Source organism: Cricetulus griseus, chromosome 5, assembly GCF_003668045.3.
Source record: "Cricetulus griseus strain 17A/GY chromosome 5, alternate assembly CriGri-PICRH-1.0, whole genome shotgun sequence".
Taxonomy (NCBI): Eukaryota; Metazoa; Chordata; class Mammalia; order Rodentia; family Cricetidae; genus Cricetulus; species Cricetulus griseus.
The window spans coordinates 78,067,992-78,083,002 of NC_048598.1; the positions used below are offsets into that span (position 1 = coordinate 78,067,992).

The 15,011-nt window shown below is 39.6% G+C and overlaps 1 protein-coding gene across 1 annotated transcript; it reads left to right on the forward strand.

The window, feature by feature from the left end:
* Window positions 1-2,462: 2,462 nt before the first annotated feature.
* Serpinb11 (serpin family B member 11) lies at window positions 2,463-14,590 on the forward strand. Its single transcript, XM_035444978.1, has 7 exons — window positions 2,463-2,630; window positions 3,512-3,571; window positions 6,958-7,077; window positions 9,187-9,304; window positions 11,272-11,414; window positions 11,965-12,120; window positions 14,189-14,590. The coding sequence occupies exons 1-7, from the start codon at window positions 2,463-2,465 to the stop codon at window positions 14,588-14,590; spliced, it is 1,167 nt and encodes a 388-aa protein (XP_035300869.1).
* Window positions 14,591-15,011: the final 421 nt, after the last annotated feature.

Sequence of the window (15,011 nt, forward strand, 5' to 3'; positions counted from 1 at the left end):
GGGTAATCAGCATTTACAAACAAGGTGTCTGGAAGGTGGGAGGGAGGGGGGAAGATTCAGAAGACTTCAAAAGAAATCATAAAAGGGTGGAAGAAAGGCCATGGAGATGGTGAAAACTAAATGGATGGCCTGGCCTCCAAAGACACACTCTTACTTGTCTCTGTCCCCACTTTCCGAAGCTTTTGTCCCTACATTCCATTTCCTTGATGCATAAATGTCCTTTTCAGTCATGGCAGTCTCTTTTCACTCTGTTGCTTTTCTCAGGAATGCCCTTCCTATTTGCACCTTCTGTGAAGACTATCCTTTTATTTTTCAAGAAACAGGAGGGACTGTGCCTCTCTGGGTAGCTCTGTGTCCCTCTTCTGCAATTCCATTGAATTCTGGGCATACCTGCATATTGCTGCACTTACCAGATTAAAACCTCCCTCTTCATTTCTTTCACAGATGTTTATTAAGGGGCTTCTATATGTCCATTAGTGAAAACAAAAAGGGTATCCATGATACAATGGAGCCAGTATGCTAGGGAGTACATCAGATTAAAAAAATACATATGTAGTGAGTCAGATAAGGTATGTTCTGGAAAGAAAAATAAATTGGAGAGATGTGATGTGGGCATGTGGGCTGAGTTTTCAAAGGGAATCATTAGGGAAAGGCTTGTTAATAAGGTGCCTTCCTGAAGAGAGAAGGAAATGAACTCTCATAGAGAGCCATTTGAGTACTGGCAGAAAGAACATTTCAGAAGAGGGATACAGTGTAGTGGCATAGTAGATGGATGGGAGAGCTAGTGTGGCAATGATGAGGTCTGAGGTTGCCAGGGCCAGGCCAGAGAGCCTTGCTGGTAATGGTAAGCCTTTGGCTTCTCTGAGAACAGGAAGGTTCTGAGGATGCTGAGTACAGAGCAATATGAACATATGACCTTGAAGTGGCATCATTCTCGCTTCTGGAAATCATGCCACCGAGGATGAAAAGAATGAAGAAGGCAGGCAGATGTGGAAAGTATTGCAGGTGAAGAGGATGGAACCTTTGAGCAAAGTGGTAAAACCAGAGGCAATGACTTTGAGCATTTTTGAAAGTAGAGGAAAGAAGATATTTTCATAGACTGAGGGCAAATAAGAATAAGAAAGTATTAAAGGAGAACCTGATGGTTATTAGCCTGAACAATAGAACAGTGGAATCAAGAGTCACAGAAATGAAGGAGAAGGCAAGGTTGAAGAGTGAGGAACCAAGGGTTTGCTTTATATCATGACAAGTTTGAAGGGCCCATCAGTCATCTAAGTGGAGATATTTAGTGTGTAGCCAGATATACGGGTCTAGAATTGAGGGGCAGCCTAAATTCAAGAGTCAGATTTTTTTTTCTGTAACCACTTCTGGAGAAACAAACATAAAAAAGATTCATTTGGCTCAGTTTCAGAAAGCTCAGTCTAACATGGTGAAGGAATGGTAGAATAGGTCAAATTACAGAGGAAATAAAGGAGGGAGGGAAAGGAGATGGCTAGGGAGAGGGAAGGGGTGAGGGGAGAGAGACACAGAGGGAGAGAGAAGGATATGGTTGGGGAGAAGGAGAGGGAGAGGGAATGAACAGCTGGAAGTCTTAGTGACCTAGTTCCTTCATACAGGCCCTACCTAAAAATTCCAGAACCCCTCATGGGAGTTCTACCAACTTGAGACCATCTGTTCAATTCATGAGTCCATGGAGGCACATTTTATGTTCAAACTATAACAAAGCCCTAACAGTGTTGGTGATGTTTGAACATGACATGAGATGAGGTCACCTGGGGTGTGAGTATAAAGGCTAATAAGACTCAGATCTGAAATCTGGTGAATTACGCTGAACTGAGATTAACAATGGAGAAAGATCCTGAATGTGAGACAGAGGGGTAGGGAGTGGACTAAAAGAGAGTGACCACCAGAAAGACAAAGAAAAGAAGTATTTGTCAGCACTGAGCCTTATGAAGAATAAAATCTCCCAGTGGCTGGGAACTACTCTCAAGGATTGCTGTTTCTGTGGATCTCCACTCTTGGTGCTCTTTCCATGTTTGCTGGACTGAACTTTCCTTCCTAACACTCTTTCCCTAAAGTAACACGTACTCCAGCATGATCTTACCTTCTCTGAGGTTTTTCCCTTTGGTTCCTTCAGTTTTGCTGATAACATGACTCTGACTGGGTGGAGAGCTTTGGTCACCTTCCTAGCTTTGCTTCACATTCCTGGAAGAATGCCAAGAAGGGGATTAAAACTATGGCAAGTGTCAGATTGCTCCTATAGAATTGTGTAGAAAGGTGATACTCTATTCTTGTGAGGCTGTGAATGTGGATAGTCTGGTGGGAAAACAATTGTTCAAGTTTGTGGAGCATAAGCATTGGGTACACAAATTCCAGGAAAGGGGGTGACTGATAGCATAGAAAGCAAGCGCACAAGGACTGAATAATTTCTGCTCTACTCTTAGGTATCACTTGGCATAAAAATGAACCCCATCACCACAGCAAATGCTGAATTCTGCCTTGATGTGTTCAAAGAGCTGAGCAGTAGCAATGTGGGCGAAAACATCTTCTTTTCCCCACTCACTATGTTCTATGCGCTAAGCATGGTCCTCCTGGGCGCCAGAGGCAAAAGTGCTGAACAAATGGAAAAGGTAAGGTTTGGAGGAGAATACCCCCAGAACTCAGATATTTTTCATGTGCCCCCTCTTGTCTGCCAAACTGCAGCTATTCTGACTTTAAAAATCACCTTGTGTAATGAGAAGGCATACTTAGGGAAGTCATATAGAAAGGCAAAAAATTTTAAGTAATAGAGTTTAACGCAAGCCACTATAACACACAGCTCTTTTTAAAGCAAATACATTCTGCAGTAACTTTTATTTTGGTGATTTGAATGTAATAGAGAACACGTTTAGTACTGTTCCTTCCTTCTAAAAATTGTAAACCCCAAACCCTTATAATATTTTAAATAGAATTAAAAAGAATTTATTGCTAAATTTCCTCAGTGCAATCCTGTTAGCAGATAGAGATTGTTATCTCCATTTTACAACCAGGAAAACAGGAATGGTGAATTGTCACATGGTACCAGCCGCCATTGGTCTTTCCAGCCCATGTACTTTTACTGCTGAGGATGTCTAAAAAAATCTCTCTTGATTACTTTTAGGATAGTTGCTTATCTTACTTTACAGGGACGCCATCTTTCTAGGGCTCCATGTGGGCAATGCTCTATATAAAGGCCTCAAGCAACAGAGCTCAGCTGTTAGAACCCAATAAACTGTGATCTGGCATTAGGGTGCTTGTCCATTTTGATCTCAGTTTTCCTAACTTAAATTGAAGGTGATATTATTTACTCATGAAGTTGTTGGGGTGGCTAAATAAGATACCCAAATACTTAACTCAGGATTTGGAACATAACACTATTAGATATTATCTATTGGTAATGGTCTTGATCTGAAATAGAAAAATGAATACAGCTTTCAGATTTTATAGATTGCACATTGCTTTTGTGGCCAGTTGATCTCTTTTTTCCCCCTAGGTGCTCCACTATGACAACTTTTCAGAATTCTTAAAACCAAAGATGAAAGACTCTTCTGAGGTATGAGGATGTCACTGCTGAGATATCAAATACTCTTAGCATTATACACCAAGATATCATAGTTCATGGCTTTTGGGAACCTACTCCCCATGCTGGGATACTTCACCCAGTCTTTATGCAGGGGGAGAGACTTGGTCCTGCCTCAACTTGATATGTCATGCTTTGTTGACTCTCATTTGGAAGCTTGCCCCTTTCTAAATGGAGGAGGAGTAGATGGGGGGAGGTGGGAGGAGAAACTGTGGTTATAATGTAAAATAATTGAAAAAATTCAATAAAAGAAGAAATCATAGTTCAGGAGTAGAGCAGTGGAGTCGTCTCTTGGGTCTATGAGAAAGCCAGCTCTGCCTGGAGCCTTCTGATAATCTTCCCAATAGCCACTGCAGAGTAGTGATGATAGCAACAATGCCAACGTCTCTCCATCCAAATATTTAAACTGATCATTGCCATCTTCACTCAGACTTTTCTGTCCTGTGCCTGTGTCTGCTGCTAACTGCCAGATTCACTCATGCAGGCTGTTTTGTTAGTTGACTAAGAGTTACTGAAAAAATGGTTGCCACTTAATTACATACTGTCCCTGATGTAGCTCATCCACATTCTTTGAGAAAATGGTACCTAGTTATTTTCAAAGGAGTATTCACTCATTTACGTAGAGTTCTCACATGGTATTATTTTTAATAATGCTTGGATATATGGATAAATGCACACACACACACACACACACACACACACACACACACACACACACACACCAAGCCATTTCTTTTAGGCCACCAACCAGCTCCCAAATCATGACACAAGGACTTAATGTTAGTTATGAATGTTCAGTGTAGCTTAGGCTCATTTCTTGCTAGTTCTTATAGTTTAACCTAATAAGGGCCTTTGGGATGCAGCCTCAAGATCCTCTTCAGGGTTCAGATCCAATGCTACAGCACACAAAGGAAACTTTGAATATCTGAGGATGAACAGACTCTCTCACACATGCTGTTCCAAGCAAGTCTCTCTATTCTTCTCCTCTATTCTAATTCTCCTGTCCTAATTAGAATTCCTCCTAGTTTCTTTTCTCTTGTCCCAAAACTCTTATTTTCAGAAAACTGAAACAATAATAAAAAAATTACAAGAGTTACATCTCATTGATCAAAGCACATTCCTTTGGGTGAGTGATAAGGGCAGAGCCCTTGAACATGGATGGCAATACAGAGTTTCAATGTTTCAGGAATAAGATTGTGACTAGAAGGCTGGAACACAGTGCCCAGTGAGATATGCTTGGAGGCATAGGTCTTTTGTCAGATAGACTTGGCAAGGGAAGATCTGGCATGCTTTTCTTAGGGTACTTTGTGTAGTAACCTTGGCTAGACACCAGTGACTCTGACATTGTGCATAGCTGTAAAGCCCTAAATTTATGATCCATATACAAAAACTTTAGTCTAGTTTGAACTTGCTCTGAGGTGAAAATGAGTTAATTGTGTGCAGTTTACCTTAGACTGAGGAGAAATTTGTTATTTTCTGATATCAGTCTGAGTAAAAGGAACAAAAGCAGTTTTTAAGTGTCTGCAGTCCTTATGGGACAAATAGAACTAGTTATGAAGCATGCCCTAGTATTTTTCTATGTATCAAAATTATACAGTAAATGTAAAGTAATCTTCCTGACTATCCATAGATATGTGCGCCCATAAGATTGAGATGCCAATCATGAGATTACATATACACATCACATGAGATTAGACACAACAATGCAGGTATTGGGGAGACACCAAGCTGCTTTAGCAAAAGTGAGCAACAGTTTCCAGAATCAATGGTCCTGCAGGCCTTGCCAGGACAGGATTACCCTCCTTCAGAGAGTCACTCCTCTGGTGGATTGACTTCTGAATTATCAATTGCCATATGCTGTACATTTCCATGGTCTCCAACATTAACTTGTTTCTCTTCATTTACATTTTAGCCTCAGGGCTTTTTACCTTTCTTTCTTTATGTCCTACTTTGTCTGCTGACTGGTGGCTGCCTGGCTGGCCCCAAGCATCTCCTTCTTTTACTTCCTGTTTTTTTCCTCTTTTCTTTTCTCCTCTCATACTTCTTGAGCCTAGATTTCTCCTCCTACTTATTTTCTCTGTTTGCCAGCCCTGCCTATCCCTCTGCTGCCTACCTATTGGGTGTTCAGCTTTTTATTAGACTTTTCAGATTCCTTAGGCAGGCAAAGTGAAACAAATGCAACACATCTATACATAATTTAAACAAATACAGCATAAACTAACGGAACACATCTTTACACCATTAAACAAACGCAGCAGCAACAAATGTAATACACCTTTACACAGTTAAAGTAGTATTTCACAGCATGAACAAATGTAACACATTTTTGCATAGTTAAATATTCTACAACACATGCACACATACAAACACAATTGAAACCTTCTAAGAAATCCTATTTATTAGGAACCATTGTAGCTGGGTGTTGGTGGCTCACGCCTTGAATCCCAGCACTCGGGAGGCAGAAACAGAGGCAGACAGATCTCTGTGAGTTTGAGGCCAGCTTAGTCTACAGAGCAAGTTCTAGGACAGGCTCAAAACAATACAGAGAAACCCTGTATCGAAAAACAAACAAACAAACAAACAAACAAGAACCATTGTTTAAAGCATCGGCATTGGTATTTTGGCATCAATGAATTCTTAACTATAATTCACATGTTTCACATTTGCAAACTTAGCAGAATTGCTACTGCACAAAACAAGTGGATGTATATATCAGATATTGTTAGTGAAGTTTGAAGAATTTGTTTAAATAGTCATTTAGAAAACTAAGAGATTGTTTGGGTGTGTTGGTTCACACTTGAATCTCAGCACTTAGAAAGCAGAGGCAGGAGGATTATTTGCAAGTTCAATTCCTGATTGGTATACATAATGAATTCAAGTCAGGGCTACCTAGTAAGACCATGTCCATTAGTTGGGAAGAAACGGTCAACAAGAATCTAAGGGGGTAAGAGATGGCAAATGGGGAAGGGAATATGATCACAAGTAAGAAACAATATCTATATCTATATATCTATATCTATATCTATATCTATATGAATAAAAAGACTGAGCATTGAACATAGAAGTATAAATTCAAAGGCAGCCACAGAATTTGCATTAGAGTCTTTTTGTTCATGAAAATGTAAGCTTCTAAATTAAAGCATTAGGAAAAACAAGTAGTACAAATGAGCCTGTACACAATCTGCTGAGATCATTTTGCTAAAGGACATAGAGTAAGATGCTCGGACAGTTCATCTCTTTGTGTTCACTGCTGTTTACTATAAAGCAAACACCTTGATCTGTAGGTATTGTTTTTCATTATTTATAACTCTTCAATGGCAAGAAACCAACCACTTTTCTTCTTTGTTCACTGCCGCTAGTGCAGTGAAGGTGGAAGGATGCATTCTGAATTTGGAGCCCTGCTATCCCAAATCAATCAATTGAATTCCCTCAGCATTGCTAACAGAGTCTATGGGACGAAGGCAATAACATTCCACAAGGTAAGTACACCTGGTGCCCTCTGAATTTCATAATATAAAGTTGAAGGGGAGTGAGAAGAATTTATGATACTCTTCACGATGTTGAATTTGAGCTTAGAGTTTCTGAGAAATGGCTTTATCAAAATTTCACTTGGGAGTTCTGTAATATCACAAGAAAACTCTCTTCTCTACAAAATCTCTAAAGCTGTGCAAGAATTAAGGTCTGAGATGAAATGAATCATGAGGTCATTTGTAAGAATTGCCTTTTATAGATGAGAAGAAGAGTGAAACCCGTTTCTCATGTTTTTTGCAAAGGCTCTTGATGATAGACTATAAAGAGGTAGTTGCAAGTGTATTCAGCTAGGAGCTGAGAGATGTGAGTATTCTTTCCGTTTATACATATCACTTCTGTCTTTAAAAATAAGAGGATTAGAATTTTTACTAGCTCCAAAATTGGAAATAGGTTTCAGCCCTTTCCCACCAACATTGTAGTGTATAGTTTCATTGAATGTTTATTTAATCCCCAGGGCCAATCACTCTTGAACTCATCACAGGCATTGTTTCATATAATCCTTTCATTGTCCTATGGTAAAAATACAATTTTTCCACTAAATATAGAGACTATAAAGCAGATTGTGAAAATTTTAATTGACGAAGGTCACAGAGACAATTATTTATAGTGGGGGCTCTCCTTTTATATGCTGTGAATATGTGTTTCTCTTATTGGTTGATGAATAATGCTGTTTCAGCCAATGGACAGACAGAATGTAGCTGGGCAAGAAGTATAGTTGGGGCTACCAGACTAGGAGAATTCTGGGAAGAGGAATGTAGAGAGGTGTTTCGAGGGGGATGCCATGTATCTTCCAGGGAAGGAAGAGGCCTTGTCATCACTGGTAAACTGAGATTACATGGAGATACATAGATTAATAGAAATGGGTTAATAATTAAGAGATAGCTAGCCTATAAGAAGCCTGAGCCATTGGCTGAAGAGTTTGTAATTAATATTAGCCTCTGTGTGTTTGTGTTTAAATGGCTTCGGGACTGGGCAGGACAGAAATTTCAATCTATATATCAGGATTTAGATTTGATCATTATCTAAATTCAAGCCTTCTTCCTGCTATGACTGGCATGAAATGCTGGTAACCTTGGTCCATCTCCATCTGACTAGGATTATTGAAGTGGTCAGAGGAAGTCGCAAATATTTGTCTTTCCCAGTCTGGTTTCTTAAGTTGTCTTAGATGTCACACATCTCTGATAGAATTTTTCATCTGAGGTGAGTGAACCACTTTGGCACTACAGAGTCTTCCTTCTACTGTCACAGAAGCTCACAAAATTGCGTCTTCCAAAAAGTGACCCCCACACAATAGTGGATATATGTTGGTTTGGGGTGGTGGTTTTTAATTTGTTCCTGGGACAAGGAGTCATTTAGTCACTATGCTCATCAATTTTCCTTATAATACTCTTGTTTCTTTACTTTGAGGAGGAAAACTTATGGGCATGCAAAAAAGCTACTCATTGTATGAAATGCATTATTTTGATCTTAATGCCATGGCCTCAGAAAGCCCATGACATGATGGGAAAACATCCAAGTGTTTCTAGTTTGGAAATTCTTTGGATTTAAAGACAAGTACTCAGGGACATTTTTCTTTTAAGTTTCTTACATCAACAGATTTTTGTCTCCATGTTAGGACTTCAGAACATTCTGAGCAATAAAATTCTTTCGTGTGTGTGTGTGTGTGTGTGTGTGTGTGTGTGTGTGTGTGTGTGTGTGTGTGTATGTGTTGCTTTGTGTCACTGTAGGAATGAGTACGGGAGCCACATGTGTATGTGGAAGTCAGAGGACAGCTTTGAGTGTCAGATTTTTTTTTCACATTTCCTAAAACAGTGTCTCTTCCTATTCACCACTGCCCATGTTGAGCTATCCAGCTGCTGGCGATGCATCTGTCTCTGCTCTCTATCTCCTTGTGGGAGAACTGGAGTCACGTGCATGGCACCTGGATTTTACATGGATCTTCAGATGCTACCTCTGCTCCTCACATGTTCATAACAAGTACTACACTCACTTGCCATTTTCCAGACCCTTCTTTGCACTATTTTTGTGCTGTCTTTCAATTGTCCTTTATTTTACAGCAATATTTAAGATGTTCTGAGAAACTGTTCCAAGCCAAGCTGAAAACTGTTGATTTTGAACTGTCTACAGAAGAGACAAGGAAAAGTATTAATGCTTGGGTTGAGAATAAAACTAATGGTAAGGATAAGTGTGTGTGTGTGTGTGTGTGTGTGTGTGTGTGTGTGTGTGTGTGTGTGTGTGTAAACTATAATGTGTATCTGAATGTGTACAAACTTTATCTGTGTTCCTTTTGTAAAAGTCTTACTTTGCTATGCTAACAAGGAAACTGAAGTTAGCTAGTGTGAAGTCTAAATGGGGTAGATAGATAACAATGAAAGAACTGGAAACATACTTTGGAATATATTTTACAATCATTTTCCCTAAACAATATATATGACAAAAGACTCTGAGAAAGTGAACAACTTTTCTGATTTAAGAAAATGTTATAAATTCAACACTTTTCATTAAAATTAATTCACTCACTCATTCAGAAATGTATTTTAAGCACCTGTGTGGGCTTATTGTTATCACATTTTAGTTATAGTATAGGCTCAGGATTATAATGAAAATTAAAGCCTTAATCAGGATTAGAGTCTGATGATATGACTTCCTTTGCTTCAAGTCAGATGGCAGAGTACATTCCAAAAAGAATTTCTAGGTTGCATTGAATTGAAAGCATCTGGTCAGAATATTTACAAACCAGACAACTTCTGGAACCTTCCAAACAAATGCCTTTGCTTTAAGTGGTCTTTGTATTTATAATGCACTAGTCCTCATCCACTACAAGCGTAAGTGACCCAGAATGAGGGTGCATGCCTTTACCTTGGCAATTTGATAAAAGGGCAGGGTGACCATCGATGCAAGTCTATAATAGCCTTGTCTGAAAAGCAAGTTTCAGGACATCCTGCTCTACACACTGAGTTCCAGGACAGCCTGATCTAAACAGTGAGCACCAGGAGAGCCTAGGTTACAGAGACTATTCTGTAGACAACCCTGTTTAAACTCAGTGAGTCACTTATACAAAGTCAGAAAAACAGAAAGGAAACTTAACTGGCCATTAAGGTTGTTTCAGTGAGAGGTAGAGAAGAGTTGAAGGAGGGTAATAAGGTGAGAAAGACAAAAATTCATTGTAAATATGGATGAAACTGTCAAACGATAAGAACTTAAAAACCATTATCATAAACACAACAAAAACCCATGAAGACAAATAAAACAATGAAATAATTAGAGCTGGGAGATAACCTGCCAATAAAGAGCTGCTTGTGTGTGGGGACCTGAGTCTTCTGCTTAGGAATCTGAGTAGGAAAAGCTATATGTGGTGCTTCCTACCTGTAACGTTCTTGCTGTCGAGCGGAGGCCTGGCTGTTATTCATCCCAGCATCACTGGTAGCTCCAGGTCAGCAAGACACCCATCAAGGAGTGACTTTCAGACTTGATCTTTGCGTACACACAGGCACTCTGACACATGTACACACACAATAAATGTAACTTAAGGAAAAAGTCCTTTTGTGTCTGTGTGCATGTGTGCCAAGGTGCTCTTGAGATCAGAGACTGCCTGGGAATCAGTTTTTCACTTCTACCTTGTGTTCTCTCGCTTTCACTTGCTAAGGCAATTCTCAACCTCCCTAATGTTGCAGCCCTTTAATACAGTTCCTCATATTTGTGACCCCAACCAATTATTTTGTTGCTACTTTGTAATTTTGCTACTGTTATGAATTAAAATGTAAATATCTGGCATGCGGGATATCTGATATGCAAACCCCAAAGGGGTCTCAACCCTTGGTTTGAGATCTACTATGCTAAGCCATCTTGTTCACCTGGGGGCTCTTTTAAAGATAAGCTATGGAAGTTAATAAAGAATTTTCTAAAATAATAATGGATAATGATGTGTTAGATATAAGTAGTTTTAGGACAAATTGAGTCATCCGTAAGGTATTACTTCCAAGATGAAAAGTTCCTATGGCAGGGAAGACTCTATGTCCAGGAATAGGAATTCTTCTGGCACCCACATGTTAAATTACTGTCTGAAAAAAAAAGTATGCAAAATCTATTATCAACAAGTCAATCCTAATAAAATCACCTCTTTTTGTTTGTTTTATTACAAGGAAAAGTCACAAACTTATTTGGCAAGGGTACAATTGATCCCTCCTCTATCATGGTCCTAGTAAGTGCCATATATTTCAAGGGACAATGGAAAAATAAATTCGAGAAAAGCGAGACAGTGAAAGCTCCCTTTCACATAAGTGTGGTAAGTATTTCAGACTGATGACAAGTCTTGGAAAATGCATTAATAATTTAAGGACAATTCAGAAAGATTACATGAAAACATCACTGTTGATTGCAGAAGGCTTTTACATCTCAAAATGGCAGCAACTAGTCTACTGGGCATGATGCTGGGCTCCCTGAAAGAGTAGACCTCTTCTCTTCCTAGTGTTCTATCCGTGAAGCCTTGAGGTTCACACCATGTTTACTTCCTGTGACAGCTTATAAAAGTACACTCTTGTCCTGGAGAATATCCACATGGCTTAACGGAGATAATGAGCCACACATTTGTTTTCCCACATAAGTCATTTTAGTTAGAGGCTCTGGTGTTGTAATTAAAGACCCAAGTCATCTCTACATTATACTTCTACAGTCTCTAACTTTGACTTATTTTGGGATTACCAAATTGATAACCTGTGCAAAGAAAAGTAATAAAAGAGTATTATAGTCAATAGTTTATACTTTGCAGTGCCAACACAGGTACTCATATTATAAAAATATACATACATATCCACTGTTCAATCTTTTAAAAATAGGGTAAAAGTGCAGTTGTGGACATGATGTATCAGACTGGAACTTTTAAGCTGGCCTTCATAAAGGAGCCACAGATGCAAGTCCTTGAGCTGCCTTATGCCAACAACAAATTAAGAATGATCATCCTGCTTCCAGTAGGCACAGCCAATGTAAATCAGGTAAAAACCCAACAATGCCACCTTGTAGCTAACACATGTGTGAGTGAGTGCATGTGGATGTGTGTGTGTGTGTTTGTGTTTGTGTGTGTGTGTGTGTGTGTGTGTGTGTGTGTGTGTGTGTGTGTGTGTATGAACATACACTCTTGCACACATACTCTGTGTGCCCTGTGATGTCTGTGTGGTCAGTCACAGACTCATGACTAGGTTAGTGGTCTTTCCCCAGGAGTTGGATGATCCCTGTCCTTTAGGACTACATATTCAGGCAAGACAGGCACTTCATTCATTGAAAAAGTGATGTAGGTTCACTGTGTTATACAATATAAATGCATATAGATATCGTTCATGAGACACTTAGTGGACATCTTTCTACAGTAATGAAATGTGCAGATCAGATTCATGGGTCCTAGAGATCTACTGAAACCTTGCTAAGGAGGAAGTTTTCCGATCTAATCAGAGGATACACTTACAGGATGACCATTTTTAGTAACCTGATTTTGTAAGGAAATAGCACTTCAACTAGGAAGGAAAGACAGTGGTGGCAGGAATTTGGGTTCAGTCTCTTCTCCCTGGTTTTAACCAAAGGTTTTTTTTTTTTTTAGCACAGAGAGACTTAGAAGTGATGATGGCATCTAACTCCAACCTAGCCACCACCTAGCTAGCACCACAAACAACTCCATAAAATGAAGTTTCTTAGAACAGCTGTGTCTCTGGGAGTTGCAGAAGCTGATTCACACATTAGGATGGCCAGAGTCAGAGTTACCAAATCACCAATGTTTAAGTCAGGGCATGCTAGCTTTACTTATAAACAACTGGCATGGGTGTGTGTGGAGGGGAGAGAGGCACTCTGGAAAGAGCTGGCTGTATGCATTTGGATTAGGGATTGAGGTTGATTCCAGTTCAAAGGGAGGTAGAGTAAAAGAATAGCTGTGACTCTGGAAGTAGATATGATTACAGGTGTGGCCAGTTCAGAGGGGATTAAGACCCTGGGGGCTTAATCAGATGGGTTAGAAGATGCTGGAGTCAAGCAATTTGAAAGCAGTTTAATCTTCACATAAAGTCATGTGGAAAATGTGAAAGGTATCAATTAGAATAAAGAAGCTGGGGGTGGTGTTCCTAGAGAATCGTCTCCATGTGAGTTTCACTAGATGTATAGTTGATGGACAGGTAAAGTAAGAAGAATCTCTTGACCCAGGGAGAACAAGGAGCAAGCATTAGGCAAGTATGCTTGCTAAGTGTGAGACAGCTGAGATCTGCTTGTTTTTATTATAAGGCAACTTGGATTAGAGCTAGCAAATGAAAATTATAAAACGATACTTTGATAGAAAATCTACCTTTATCTTATTTTGTATTATGAGAATGGGAAGGTAATGAAATGTTTTTTAACTTTGGAACAAGATAACAATAAAAATGACGCAATATACAGTGCTATAGAGAGCTGGCTATAGGACATTTAGCATCCAAGGTTAGTACTTAAATGACAGGCAAAAACAATGAAGCTTGATGTTATGATGAGAAGTCAGTTGCTGGGACCATTTGGGAAACCTAAGTACATATGTGGGAGTTGAAATGCCAGCCAGAAAGAAGCACAAAGACATTAGGCAAGCATGTACCTTGTTTAGCTTGGAGAAACATAACACAGAGTAAAGGACATCAGGGAGATTGAAGCTGTTAAGAATGGGGCAAAGGGATCTGGCAATTTAGAATCCAAATGAAAACTAAGTTCATAAAGATGTGACTCAAAGTTTCAGATGTGAGAGCCAAGAAGAAATGACTGGATTGATTTAAGAAGCAGAGACACAATGATGCCAGGGGCAATAAGCAGCCAAGGTTAGGTAAAGGCTAAATGCTTGAGGGAATTCAAGAGTATACATTGAGAAAGTCAGTGGGGGAATATAGAGGAGATATAGGTAACAGGGGAAGTAAGACCAAGTGCATAGATAGGAAGTTTATGAGCATTAGAGTTTGGAAAGCCAGCATAAAGCTGCGCCATTCACAGTGGGGATCTCAGAAACTTCTGCTTGACTCAGAAGTTTTGCTCACATGTGCACATCTGTATTTTGAATCTTAGATAGAAAAACACCTGAATGTGAAGATGCTTCAAGAGTGGACCAACTCTTCTAACATGGTGGAAAGAGAAGTGGATGTCCACATCCCCAAATTCAATCTTGCAGTAAAATATGACCTAAACTCCATATTGAAATCCCTAGGGATGAGGGACATCTTCAGCGTGGCTACAGCTGATCTCTCTGGAATGTCACCAGACAAAGGCTTATATCTATCCAAGGTTGTTCACAAGTCATATGTGGATGTCAATGAAGAAGGCACTGAGGCAGCAGCAGCCACTGGGGAGAGTATTGCTGTGAAACGACTCCCTGTTGCAGTTCAATTCACAGCAGATTCTCCCTTCCTGTTCACTATCCAGGATGATTCTGGCAATATGTTATTTGCTGGCAAGTTTGTCTCTCCATAGACAGATGGCATTGTGGAGGCCTCGGGGATAGATAAAGAAGTACAGTGGTGAAGGGGCTGACAGTTTGTATCTCAGCTGTGTGCATCTGCAAAGCAGGTCTACCAGATGGCAGATCTTCAGCCCGATCCTGTGAGCTTGTGAACCTCAGACTAGAGTAGTCAAGTGAAAAGACACATTTATTCCAGTGCTTTACTAGATTTCTTACTTTGGAGACCTCACTGAGTACTGAGTGACATGATTGAGTTATCAGAGAAGTTTATAAAAGCCTAGATGTTTTGGGGTTTTCTGTATTAGTGAGATTGTGAATGAGTGACCACTGCAAATCAGGTCAAAGGTTCCTACTTTATTTTGACTTTTAAATATAAATTTCCTGCATGCATAAATATGGTAGTATGAATTTTAGCTCAAAATTCTACATTGA

Coding starts and splice junctions, on each gene's coding strand:
- Serpinb11 (XM_035444978.1), top strand. CDS start 2,463: ATGAACCCCATCACCACAGCAAATGCTGAATTCTGCCTTGATGTGTTC. Junction 7,078..9,186: donor AGGCAATAACATTCCACAAG/GTAAGTACACCT, acceptor TTTATTTTACAG/CAATATTTAAGATGTTCTGA. Junction 9,305..11,271: donor GGTTGAGAATAAAACTAATG/GTAAGGATAAGT, acceptor TTTTATTACAAG/GAAAAGTCACAAACTTATTT.